At 37.4% G+C, this 14,363-nt stretch overlaps 1 protein-coding gene across 2 annotated transcripts in view; it reads left to right on the forward strand.

Annotated features, from left to right (window-relative positions):
* Window positions 1-14,363, forward strand: part of PCSK5 (proprotein convertase subtilisin/kexin type 5) — a 467,874-nt gene that overhangs the window by 293,362 nt on the left and 160,149 nt on the right. The window contains exons 17-21 of one of the 2 annotated variants that reach the window (XM_009244528.4): window positions 1,613-1,697; window positions 5,459-5,556; window positions 5,975-6,104; window positions 6,512-6,627; window positions 10,107-12,736. In XM_009244528.4, coding sequence (XP_009242803.1) covers window positions 1,613-1,697; window positions 5,459-5,556; window positions 5,975-6,104; window positions 6,512-6,627; window positions 10,107-10,222 — 545 coding nt within the window. In that variant the 3' untranslated portion in view covers window positions 10,223-12,736. Of the gene's footprint in view, window positions 1-1,612; window positions 1,698-5,458; window positions 5,557-5,974; window positions 6,105-6,511; window positions 6,628-10,106; window positions 12,737-14,363 lie in introns of those variants that run through there. The other variant, XM_063714247.1, reaches the window with a different exon arrangement.

Consider the following 14,363-nt stretch of genomic DNA (forward strand, 5'->3'; position numbering starts at 1 on the left):
GGAGAAATTGGGAGACAGAAGGGGGCATAAAGAATCCACAGAAATATGCAGTATTCCTTGTGAGGAAAAAAAGTCAAAATTCTATCAAGAAGGTTGAGCCTTGAAAAAGAAATTTGATTCTGGAATGTTGTATGACAGAACCAAGGTAATTGAGAGTCCATTGTTTCCAGAGCCTAGAAGGTAGATAATTAAGGTGTTCAAACTATGACTTCATCTACCACAAAGTGTTGACACAAGTAGTTTGTATATCTCTCTCTTCTATGTAATTGCCTTATGTTATAGTTTTCTTCTCTAATGAGTCCATTTATGTACAACATAATGATCACATATGATCGATCATGACTAGTAATAATTACTGCCAATACATTTACAGTGCTTAATAGTTCATATCATTCCCTTGAATAATTAATTTTATTTAACTTCTCAAGACAACCAGAGAGGTGGGTAACATTGTAATCTCGTTTTAATGAATAAAAAACAGAGATCCTGAGTTTGCCCACTGGAGGTGCTAAAAGCAGAATGCAAATCTGGGTCATCTGAGTTAAGATTCTATAGATGTGCAGTATTCTCAACGAGACAGTGAGAGAGACCCTATGATGACTACTGTTAAGATTGTAAGGGGCTTCGTATTTCATGCTCAGAGGCTCAGACTTGATCCAGCAGGTCCTTGCAGGGATCCTCTAAGCTGTGTTTCTCTATGGAACCCTGAAGAGCATCAACGTTTAAAGAGCAGATGGAAGCCCATGAAGAAAGCTTCATTCATTTCTACAAATTCACATGGATATAATCCACTTGCATATCAGAGCAGGTACCAAGACTTTAGCAAAATTTTCTCTAAGGTAGAAGGTCTTCCTTAATATGCCAAATATTTTCCTCCACAGAACAACCATAAATTTGCCAACTTTTTTCAATATGGACCTGGTAGTAACTAGGAAAGCAAGTATTCACAGTATACTTGTTCAAATGATACTTTTCTATTCTCCAGAATATAGATTTCTCCAAAATATAGATATTATCTGAATTATAACATTTATACCAATTCTACTGCGGCTGTAAAGTGCAAGACACTAAAATAGTGTTTAAAATAAACAATGTAAGAAATAAGCAGTCCTTACCTTGCAGTCTTAAATATAGATTCCCTTCTCTAGTTCAGCTCAATTGACCAGTCCTAAAAGCTATGAGCATGGGGGTCTACATTCCCATTCCTCCGTCTCAGGCATTGCCTTTCAATCCCTATACAGTGATGTTGTCCCAGCTTTGTGAGTGGGATTTGCACTGTTGCAAGTTAGGAAACCCTCCTGGGGAGAGAGACTAGCAAGAAGAAGGAAAAAAAAAAAGGCCTATAAACTATTCAACTAAGAATTAGCTAGGCTATCATTTTCTTGTCTGCAAAATGGCAGAGAAGTCTAAGCTGTTTTCCAGTGTTACGGTTTCTGTCTGTTCTTGGTTTGCTGAGAAATGATAACAAATGGTGATTCTGTGGCTTTTCCTGCAATTGTCTATTCAAGGCCATAGGTACTGTAGCATACATTAGCAAGCATTAGAACATCTCGATGCTTTTGTGGAACCCAATTGACCAACTGATTTATAACTTTCTCTTTTTTTTTAACAGAGAAAAATCTTTGCCAGAAATGCAGTGAAAACTGCAAGACGTGTACTGAATTCCATAACTGTACAGAATGTAGGGATGGGTTAAGGTAAGAGAGTGAAGGATTTTATCAAGTAACAGTCCAAAGAGCTTCTCAGTGTAAATAAAATGAAAAAATGATAAACAAGTAAATAAACAGCTCTCTTATGAGCTACCCTTGGTTTGACTCCCATTCAAGCACTTGATTGCTATTTGCATTATCTCTGCTATTATATGTGAAAAATGGGATGCTGTGTTGGCTAAAGAAGGGTTATATCCAAATAAATTCTCTTTAGAAAAGATGGCTCAGATAAAACTCAATAAAAATGGTCATTTGAGAGGCATTCTTTGTGCTTTTTAACCTGCATTGTGCCAGTCAAGGATTACTTTGCAGGTAATACCAATGAATTATATTTAATCCCCTGATTCATTCCTTGGACGGTCGGAAATTATTCCCTTATCTTTATTATTTCTCTCCACATACCCAATCATTCTCTTAAGTACCTCGGGCTTGGTTCCATTATGCTATGGTATGCACATAGATTTAACACCAGGAGATGTTTTCCTTGAATGGATGACTTGCTCATTGCTAAAGCTCAATAGTTGGTCAGCTCTCTAAGAGAACAATGTACAGCTCAAATTAACTAGGTAGCCTCTTGATCTCAGTAGGGAAGGTGAGACCATTCTGCATTTAGTGAAGAGTTGGACTGGGGCTGTATGTAGAATTAGAACTCTGCTGCACTGGATGTAAGTATTGATCATATCTTTATTTCCACCTGTGATTGGAGGTAAACTAGGCAGGGTCCAGGCAGTTTCCAGGCAGGTACATTCTTCACCATTAACCAGTATTGGAGCATCATTTTCATTTAGATTGATTATCTATGGCTTTATTTCTTTTTCCCCCCATGAATGCATTCAGTATTAGCTTACTTGGCAATTTTCATCTCAAGACTTCAGTACTGAGAAAGAATTAGCCACCTAATTCTTCTTGGAGAAGGAGCAAACCAGTATAATAGAAAGAGAGTAGATGTGGGCTCACATCCTCCTCTGCTATTTATTAACTGTGTGATTTGGGGCAAGTCACTTAACTACTCCGAGCCTTCATGTTCTCCTCTACAAAATGATGATAATAACCCCTGTTTTGCTGGATTATGATGAAGGTTAACTGTGATAACATTTACAAAATACCTCTTCTACCATCTGGCACATACTTGGTTCATGAGAAATAAAAGATGATTTAAATTATTTTATTTCTTAGGGAACATTGTATAGGGTATGTTAAACCAGTGCATGCCAGTAGAAACATGAGAGCCATATATGTAATTTTAAATATGCCAGTAACCACATTAAGAGAAGTAAAAAGATACAGGGGAAATGAGTTTAATAAAATATTTTATTTCACCTAATACATCTAAAATATTATCATTTCAACAATATAAAAACTATCAGATGTTTTTCATTCTTTTTCATTGTTGTACTGTCTTCAAAATCTGATATATATTTTACCCTTAAAACGCATCTCAATTCAGACAAAATTGTTTTTAGGAGAAATATTTGCTCTTTATTTAGGTTTTATAGTTGAAAAAGAAAATTTTACATAGCCAAGTTGTTCCACACGTACCCAAATTTTTGCCAATAATGGAATCAAGTGCCAATTTTTCCCATTTAGACTTAAATTAGTTAAAATTAAATAAAATTTAAAATTCTGTTCCTTAGCCATACTATAGCCACCTTTCAAGGTCTCAGTAGCCACGTGTGCCAGATTATGTTGTACAGCACAGGTCTAACCTGGCCAGTTTACCACAGAGAGAACAGAGGCATTCACAATACCAAGTGCATTAGCCTCGCAGTACCTGTATTTTGGAAGCAGCAGAACGTTTCAGGGTTAGTGACTGCTGTCTGTTACACGTCCCCCTTACCTCATGCAACCTCTGTGTCCTGCTGAACAGATGCCAACCTCACAAGGAAGTGCTGTCCTGTATTAGAAAAACTAGGCAGCTTTTTAACTTTGATAAGTGTTTTGGTGGTCCTTATTTCCTCTCAAATGGATCCATTTAAGGCAGTATCCTTTTTTCTAGTGCTACAGAAAGGGAAGGGGATTTTCTTTTGGCTTTTTAAATGACAGCGCTCTCTCTCTGGCCAGTGAGGAGATCTATGAATGAAGTCCACTTTCACTTATGCTGCCCTTAGTCTCCTTGAGGCCCCTTGCATTTTTCTAAGGGCTTCCAGGGTTGACCATTTTGCCTCAAGAGACTTGTAAATTTTTAAATAGTGGTGAAGAACAAACAAACAGGGAAAAAATATATCAGTGCACAAAATCCAGGAAGGAAATAAATTAAAATGCTAATGGGGACTGTTTGGGTTTCTTTTTTCTTCAACTTTGTTTTTGTACTTTCCAAATTTTTTTAAGAGCATAGGGAAAAATAAATTTTAATTTTTTAAATTAGCATTATCCACATACAAAGCAGTCAATTAAGATGTCAATTTGGAGCAATATAAAGAGTTTAAAACAATGGAAACAATTTAACCCTGTTTAGATACTGATCTTCTAGTTTCATTGATTTGGCAGTGTAGAATTACATTTTCTCATTGTGTTTCCAATCACACTAGTTATTCAGTGAGTAACATTTTTTATATTAATTATTGTAATTCTTTTTTTTAAGAGATAGAGTCTTGCTCTGACAGCCAAGCTAGAGTGCAGTGGTGTGATCATAGCTCACTCAAACTCCTGGGCTCAAGCAATCCTCTGGCCTCAGCCTCCCGAATAGCTGGGACTGCAGGCAGGCACCACCACGCCTAGCAATTTTTTTTTTAGCCTTTGTAGAGATGGGATCTGACTGTGTTACCCAAGCTAGTCTCAAACTCCTGGCTTCAAGTGATCCACCCACTTTGGCCTCCCGAAGTTCTGGGATTACAGGTGTGAGCCACCATGCCCAGCCAAATATAGGAAAAATTTTTTATTTGCTTTCAATTTTAAGAATTAACCTGTAGACTGTGAAAAATATGATAGCTGACAGATATTAGAAGGGAAAGAAAAATATGCATTTCTCATTTGACATTCTGACAACTCATTAAATACTATCTCATATTGCTAGGTAAATAGAAATTTAAATAGATTATTTAATATAGTTAACTCCCAGAAACACTAAATAATAATATAACAAAGAAAAGTCAAGATGATTGGGGAAATAGCAGTACAGTTAGTTTTGATAAATTTTTCATTAGAGTGTTTCAAATGAATAAATCAAGAAATAGAGGCAAAAGTATTTTAAATCTTGTTTTGATGAGAACCTATAGAAGACTAAAATCATAAACACTTAAAATCAGAACGGCTACTCTGGAGAATTTGAGCTGTGGGTTGGACAGGATGGTCGTACACTTTTACTCAGTCATAATTCATTGTACCATGTGTTCCTACTGCATTTATAATCATGAAATAACTGTTTATTATGTAGTAAGTCTGGATATTAAGAAATTGTTGGGCTTATTGCTAGACAATGTGATTGTTTTGTCAATCATTTAAAACCTCTGGGTTGTAAGATGTTGCGGAAAGTAGGAGTGTGCCCATCAGTCTAACAAATTAAGGAGGATGTCCCCGAAGCCTAGTAGCGTGTGTGTGTGCTACAGACATCATTGTAGGCACAGAGAAGCATTACAAGCATTGAGAGGAGAAAAAAAAGGGTACACGGGCTATTTCCCCTGCTTTGAAGCTTTTCCAGATCCACTGGCCTCTGAGGGAAACTGTATCTGTTACATATGGAGTTTGGGGAGTCGTTACGTTTTGGCCTGATCACAACAGTCTGTTTGAAGCTCCCTTTATACTTTTTCCAGCCTGCAGGGATCCCGGTGTTCTGTCTCCTGTGAAGATGGACGGTATTTCAATGGCCAGGACTGCCAGCCCTGCCACCGCTTCTGCGCCACTTGTGCTGGTACCTTCCCTAGTTCTTTTGTTTATTCTCCCGGTTCTGGTTTTGCTTTTCTTTCTGGTTTGAGCCATCACTCATGCAACCCACTTGCTACTTTTAAAGTAATGCTGGAAAAGTTTATTTCTCTTTTGATAATTGTGTGTGTATTCTCATCGAAAGTCAAGCAGTCATCAGCATCCTATCCTCATTGAGAAACTTACATAGCCCAGTGATAGCTCTTCTTTCAAAAGACAGTGAATGTTTTTGTCAAGAGGTTCCATTTTAACTTTGAAGGCTTTTTTCCCAGGGAAATCAAGAAAAAGCATGAAGGTTAAATTATTAATCTTTGATGCCATTTTCTCAAACTGTTAAAGAAGAAGGCCATGACACCACCTCCTCTGAGGTTTTATTTCTCGTTTCCTGTATTTGTCTTGCTTTTAAGGGGCAGGAGCTGATGGGTGCATTAACTGCACAGAGGGCTACTTCATGGAGGATGGGAGATGCGTGCAGAGCTGTAGTATCAGCTATTACTTTGACCACTCTTCAGAGAATGGATACAAATCCTGCAAAAAGTAAGTGGATCTGCCCCCTAGGCCCTAGCATTTAGACCTAAGTTCTTTTGATGACTATCTTCATAAGAAAAGAAGAAAACTTAGAATTTGTAATGATAACACTAGGTTTAAACATGTACCTGTGGACACTGTTCTGAAGCTTTAACCCAGCTTATCTTTGATATTTTTATTCCTTTGCCTCAGGGGCACCTTAAAACCTTTAATATTTCAATTTCAAGGACATGTTCCATACCCTTTAAAATCACAGTGTCTACCTGTGTCACCTAACCTAGCAATTTTTGTGAGGAAAGATTTTTGAGTAATCTTCAGAGGGATAATTAAATGTAAGACATTATGAGGTTGCTAGTAAACACACCTTCCCCTGTGCATGTGTGAATGGATTAAAAAATTGTACATTTTTCTCATAGATGTGATATCAGTTGTTTGACGTGCAATGGCCCAGGATTCAAGAACTGTACAAGCTGCCCCAGTGGGTATCTCTTAGACTTAGGAATGTGTCAAATGGGAGCCATTTGCAAGGATGGTGAGTACAACTGCCCATATCGATCTTATGAGCAAAGTATGATCTTTCTACTTTCAGGACTAATATTTTTCCACTTAAAAAAGAAACTCACAGCATGCATCAGATATGACATGCCCAATATTGATATGACATGCTCAATATTTTGGTGGCATTCATTCATCTTGAACTTATGCCCTTAATGGATTTGTTTGAATTGCAAGAAGAAATAAATCAGCTATAGTGGCACTGGCCAATATGGCTCAAGTTAATTTTTTTAATTAATAAACTTTATTTTTTGAGAGCAGTTTTAGATTCATAAGCAAAATTGAACAGAAAGTTCAGAAATTTCCCATATACCCCCTTTTCCCCACACAGGCATAGCTTCCCCCCTATCACCACTATCAGCATCACTATCAACATCAAGCACTAGAGGAATACATTTGTTACAGTTGATAAACCTACAGAGACACATCCTTATCACCCAAAGTCCACAATTCACATTAGGGCTCGCTCTTGGTTGTACATTTTGTGGGTTTGGACAAATGTATAACAACATGTATGCAACTTTATAGTGCCATGCAAAGTAGTTTTACTGCCCTGAAACTCCTCTGTGAATTACCTACTCATCTCTCCCTCCCCCTACTGATTTTGGAAAAGGCAAGTCTCCCTAGATTTGCCTTTTCCAGAATCTATATAATTGGAATTATACAATATGTAGCCTTTTCTAGCTAATTGTTGTTGTATTTCTTTCCAGTTTTTACCATATGCACTTTTCACCAGATTTTTTAAAATACCATGCACATAGTTTTGTATCTTGCTTTTTGCACTAAACATTAGGCATAAACATTATCCTATGTTTTTACAAAGTTTTAGGAAACTTTATTTTTAATAGCAGCATAAAATTCAATCAATCATGTGAAGATGCTATAGTTTTTAGCCAATCTCCTATTATTTGGATTGTTTATAATTTTGATGTATAAACAGTAATTAAATGGTATCTGAATCTTTCATTAAGCCTGTGAGGCTAGGAAGTAATATCTTCATCTTACAGAAGGGAAAACCCAAGGTGTAGAGCTAGGAAATGATAGACCTAAGTATAGAACTTAATATTTCAAAATGTTGGTCTGTTCTTCTTTGCACCAATGATCCTGAACCAGGATGCAGCACCATCCCCAGATATTCTGATTGAATTGATCTGGGGTGCAGCCCATGATCATAGGTTTAACTTCCCAAGTGTTTCTAATCTGCAGCCAGGTTTGAGAACCACTGTACATCCAATTCTCCCTAACAATTTAGCTAATACCAAGTTTCCTCACCTCTCTAGCCTCAGTTTCCCCATCTGTAAAATGAATGAATTTAAATTATTCCAACTCCAACACTTTGTGAACTTTTTTGACTCTTGAAATAACTTATGCTGAAGGGACCCTAAAATTTACTCCTAAATTTATGCAGCTATTACATATCAATGATGTAGAAATTGTTTAAACTATTGTTGTTCAAAACATCTTTGGATTGTTATAAAAATAGAAAGAAAACAAAAAATATGCAGTTGGAACAATCTGACTGACATGATCACTGCCCTAGGTTTATTCTTTCCCTGCTTTTGAATGTTTTCCCTTCTGGAAATTTCATGAAAGGAAAAACAGTACCATTGTCAGGAGAATGTGGACTTGGAAGTCAGAATGCTGTCATTCATATCTGGTCTCCAGGCCTTGGGCAGGTTATGAACTTCTCTGGGCCTCATTTCCACCATCTGTAAAAAATGAAGAAGATAATACTACTGACCTCATCTGGTTATTCCACAGAATCTCAAAAAGGTGTCAGAAAGAACTGAGCACATGATTAATAGCACTGATAGGACATCATTTGTGGTCTTACTTCTTTGGAGCATCGTAGGTGACTTTGCATCTCCATCGTTTTTCCAGTATGTGATTGGTCTGGCAGGCATGGGCCCAACACAGTCAGTTCCTGTGTTCTGAGGTTTTCTCGCCAGGGCTGATTCTACTATAGCACACTGGGGTGATAGAGGCTTGGGGTGGTGGCACCCCAGGGGCCATGTAAGTATCATTTTTTAGTTACCAGCAAGTGCCTGCTTTACTTTACTTAAAAACATGGTTCCCCTATTTCTGAATATGACCAGAATTTTTGGTAAGTTAGTAACAGAAAATTGAGGAAGATGAAAGTGAGACCAGCCTGAGCAACATGGTGAAACCCTATCTCTACTAAAAATACAAATATTGGCCAGGCATGGTAGCATGTACCTGTAATCCCAGCTTCTCGGGTAGCTGAAGCGTGAGAATCACTTGAACCCTGGAGGTGGAGGTTGCAGAGCGCGGAGATCATGTCTAGCCTAGGCAACAGAGCAAGACTGTCTCAAAAAAAAAAAAAAAAAAATGATTGATGCAGGAAAGCCATTGTAACTTGAAATGTTCACCAGTAGTACTTAGTTAAAGCATTACAACTCTTGAAATGCCTGGTACCGCTTTCCCTAAACCATGGTGAGCACCGGATAAGTTATGTCAAATGGCACTTCGCTAAAAGCGGAGTGTCAGGATTAGTGGAGTGTCAGGATTGTGGGCCGAAGTGGGAAAAGAAGAATCGTATCTGCAGTGAGCCCATTTTCAGGTCAGTTACAAAATGAGAATATTGATGGCTCACCAGGCTTTTGAAATCACATGGCAGCTGCACTTAAGGATGTGTTATTTATTCTCTTTCAACTGTCATATTTCTGTGATTCTAAGACATATATTTTTTACATTTTATCATCTCGGAAATCAGATGCATCTTATAATTTGTGGCAGTTTACAACTGCTTTTGACCAGAAAACTGATGTGATATCAGTGTTACTGCCCAGGTTGGATGCAGAGACATCTGTTCAACCGAGTTAGGCACATGACTACTACTTCTTGTGTTGAATTTAATTGCAGTTCTAAAGAGGTTTGAAAATTAAACTATTGTTCAATATTCAAAGGAAAGGTTCTTGCATAAGCATGGAAACAAAACAATGTTACATAAGTATAACAAATACTTTTAATAAGTCTAAAATTAAAATTCTAATTGATAAGAGAATATTGTGTCACCGTTTAATATGAAGCATCTTTTCCTTTGTGTTACTTAAAATGATGGTGCATCTTAAATCTTGTGTCTTAGATTCAATGAAATATGGTATAAATGACTGTATACTCTCTGCTCTAGGTATCTCAAAGAAGACAAATTTCTTGCTTGTGTTATTAATTGATTTCTAATTTATTCTTTTTCTAATCTTTTTTTTTTTTTCACAATACATTTACCATTGGACTGCAATGTCTCTCCTTGAAAAACAATGCGGTTGACTGAAATCACTTTGGGTGGACCAAATTTCCTCCTGTTGACTACTCCTGAATGATCTCTTCCAATTCCCCAAATCTGCCTCTCTGGCCAATCACAACCTTCTTCCGTGTGTGTACATCATGCTGCTCTCGTCTTCAACTCCCCTTCTCTCTTGCTGACTTCTGGAAAAGCAACGGAAGAGTCCTGGGCGGAAGGAGGCTTCTGTATGCTTGTGAAAAAGAACAATCTGTGCCAACGGAAGGTTCTTCAACAACTTTGCTGCAAAACATGTACATTTCAAGGCTGAGCAGCCATCTTAGATTTCTTTGTTCCTGTAGACTTATAGATTATTCCATATTATTAAAAAGAAAAAAAAAAAGCCAAAAAGAAAAAAAAAAGCAAGCCACCTCTCTCTTTCTTGCTCTCTTTTTCTTTCTCTCTCTCTCAAGTTTGTGCAGGGAGATGGTGAACTGTTTTGTCAGAACTTAAATGGAAAAAAAAAATAAAACTACAACAAGCCTACCTTTTATAACTGGGTGTTTAGTGCTAAACAGCCAGAACCACAGAGACACTATTGTATGACCAAAGCATTTGATGCCAAAATTTGACGTTAAAGTAATGATTTGATTTCCTGCCCTGGTTTTGAAGGTCCATTTTTCCCCTTTTGCATTGACTTGCTTGTTTCCCTTTTGAAACACCTAAAAATACCTTTCCAAAACATCGCGAGAGCATACATAGACAAAAATGAAATAGAAAGCTCTTGCATGCTTGAGTCCACCATTGGGGGAAAATGACAGAAAACTGGACCTGAGGGCATTAGGAACATCCTACAGAGTTGTGTTTAGTGTCGTTTGCCATGGTATTTCACAGTGAAACATGGATACTCTCCACACATCATTTACTTCATGCATTATGTACTGGTTTTTGCATTTTACTCACTTGATAAGTCTGCTCCACTGGTTTCATCAGATAGACTTGCTGCTACTGGCTTTTCCATTGTAGATTGGGTTATTTTACACACAGTTCGCCAAATGGGATTGCTCTGTATAGTCAAATTGGTGATGGACAGATGGACAGAATGCAGAGGTACATAGATGAGCTGAGGCTGATCCAGCTCCCCTGAAATTCGGAGTGTTAACTTTGTAGACCCTGCACAATCTCTTGGTGCTATCTAGCCATTACCCCCATTTTTTTTAAAGGCCATCTGAAATTCCATTTGTCATGGTGGGAAGCATTTTGGATACGATGCAGGAAATTTCTTCCTGGAGTGAAAAGTTCCTAAGAGGTCCTGTATTTTTAAGAAATGGAATTTATTTAAATAATATTTAAGCTTGTGCCCATATTGGCCAGGCAACTTTTTTCAATGGTGCTTATTAGAAGTTTTTTCATCTTGTCATTTTAAGAAAATAAAACTGGATATTGAATATGGGTGGCATGATTGTACCCTTTTAGTTCTCTTATTTTCCCACTCCTCTGTCCCTCTATAACTATACCATACTATTATATGCCGGTCCACTGAATGTTGAGATGATCTGTTTTTTGGGTTTTTTTAAGAAATATTTTCACTGGTTTTCTATGACTCTCTAAAACACTTCATCGAAACTAGAAGACTGAATTATGAGGAAACTATTTGGATTAGTGGCCAGAAACGATGAAATCTTATAGATCTTTTGACAGTTTCTCTGTTTAGGGGAGCCTAGACTGATATCAAGTTTCTTCATATGAAAGTTTCATTGGTGACCTCATTTGCTTTACAAGTGACCAGCCATCTTGCAGGCTTCATGCTTCTGAGAGCCTTACTTAGAAGATGCTGCTGGAGTCACAGCTGAGGAGAGGAATACTATCAATATGGACTATCCTGGGAAAGAGCTGGGAAGTAGATGCTGAGGTCCCCATCCAAACAGCAAGCTAGGAAAAAGCCTGCCTTGAAAATATTTCTAGACATCAAAGATAACTTACAACCCAAAGTGAATAATAAGTAAATAGTCTGATGACCCTCTTAATAGCATTGCAATTTTATTGAATCACATAATGATTCATAAGTAACTAGGGAACCAACTGATTTTGCTAAGCAGTCTTCCCCTTATAATACCACAGGCCCTTCTGACACACACAAAAATGAAAGTTAATCCTGGGTACAGCATACAGTTTTACATTTAAAGGCACAGTCTTACATGGACAAATGCAAGCACAAGCCTAAAGCAAGGTCAAGCAGATGGCAAAACCGAATTTGCCTGCAAAGAAATCTATTTAACTGAATCAGCCCATAATATTTGAGGCACGAGGTTACTGTGATAGGAAAGATAAAAATGATGTCTGTTTTTTTTAGACGAATAACCATCAACATGACAACAAAATTCATTGGGGTCTACCAGCGTGCATTCCATTTCCCACTGACCATGCAGGTGCACGTCGCGGAAATACTGGTTTAACTACTAGTGTGTTACTGCCTCATTTATCTACATAACATTATTAACTAGAACATAATGCTTTCAAAGTTTAAGTTAATGTTATATATTATGTATAAATATATATATTCATAATGAGATATATGTAATGGATAGTACAAAGTTTGGAGACTCAACAAATGCTCTAACCTTCCAGAGACAAAAGTCCTATTTCTGTTTTCTTTTGTCTTTTTATTTTCAATTAGTGACCCATTGTTAAATCCAAATCCACTTTTACTGAAAAATACTGTACATGTGTAAAATGTTCAGTTGTTTTTTTGTAAAATATAGTAGAACGGTTGTAATTGATACTGGCCAAAATCAATGTTATTCCATATTTTATTTTTTCTATTAAATTAACCTAAGTTCCTGTTTATTTGATCTGTTCATACCCACGTATAAACTTCTCTGAAAGGGTAAGGTCATGAGAAACTTCCCTGTTTCTACATAGAAGCTGAATATGAAGGAAAGGGTGGAGACGCATGAAATATCTAAATAAAGTTGGAAAAGAAAGAGTGAGCAGAGGAGGGAATTGAGAAGGAGTGAGAAACAGCAATGTAAGAAAGGAATGGGTTAGATTTGATCATGAATATATGTTAAATCCCATCTTTAGAAAGCAAGGCTGTGGAAAAAAAATCTATAAAGGCTTGGTATTGTTTCTATCAGATTGTACAGATGCTGGCCCCCAGAATAGGGCCCACCTGGTCCCATTCTTCCTCTAGTGCGCAGCACACCCACTAGTATGTGTCTGTAGGGTTGGGAGCCATGGCTGGGGGCAAGGAGGTAGGCAGTGTAAAAGCTGTTAAAGAGGAAGGTGGCTTTGTTCAATTTGCTGACATCTTGCATAAAGTCGACATTGGCTGGATGTCTAGAAGATGATTTTTGTCTAAAATAAATCTCCGGTACATACCGGGGCGGGGGGGGGGGTGGTACTGAACAAGCTAGCTAAAAACAGCAGTGGAGTATAGATCTTTTTGAACCATGCCTGAGATGCAATTACCAGTCTTAAAGGTTCGGTGCTCTGCTTTTTGGGGAAAAGAAATTATAAACCAGCCAAAGCCACAAACAAATGGAGCTCCAACTAGGTTTAAAGATCTGGAGATAACCAGGTATGAGAAAGAGCCTCTACTGCTTTGAAGTCCCATTATGGGGATGGAGAGAAATTAATTTTATTGATCACTTACTATGTACTACACAATGTGAGAATATAGAGTATGTATATACATACTGATGTGGATATGTTCTCTCTCAATTTTCAGAAGGACTCTAGAGGTGAATGTATTATCCTCCATTTACACATGAGAAACTGAGCCACATAGACTTGAAACAAATTGATTGAGATTCCATATCCAGATTCATAATAATAATACAATTTAACATTAAGACAATTAACAGCAAGTAGTACATGCCAAATCTCAAATGAGTGGTACACTGAGTTCTTAAGTTCAGTACAGGCAGAGATTCCTTTGAATTGGACTGGTCAGTTCCCTAAAGCAGATAGAGCTAAAATTGGTCCCTCAAGCATGGATGAGTCTTACCTGGGCAGACAGGAAGAGAGCAGGAAGAACGTTACCAATGATCTTGCTCCAGTTACCAGTGAACTTGCTGCATACAAGATGCTTAGGGAAGTAAGATGTTTTCATGGTTTTAATCTAATTATCTATTGCTACAAAGAACAGTGATTCAAAATTTGGTGGTTTAGTCCAGAAAAATCTACATTTGTACACTTTGTAGAAGAAGGATAGTGTGCCCATTCTGAATCCCCACATCCATGGAAGACTGCTAATTATCACTCACTTTCCACTCCAGTTACCAGAGGCTTGTCACACTGCTGATCTCTTCTACCAGATTCATTATTTTCCACTGAATAAGCTACACTTCATTTTTAAAGAACTTACAAACTGAGTACTTGGTAAAGAAGGGGAAGTGATTGCTATAGTAACTACTAAAGTTTCTCAATCAAAGTGATCAATACTTGCAACATATCTGAGTATGGAAATA

Source organism: Pongo abelii, chromosome 13, assembly GCF_028885655.2.
Source record: "Pongo abelii isolate AG06213 chromosome 13, NHGRI_mPonAbe1-v2.0_pri, whole genome shotgun sequence".
NCBI classification, from domain to species: domain Eukaryota; kingdom Metazoa; phylum Chordata; class Mammalia; order Primates; family Hominidae; genus Pongo; species Pongo abelii.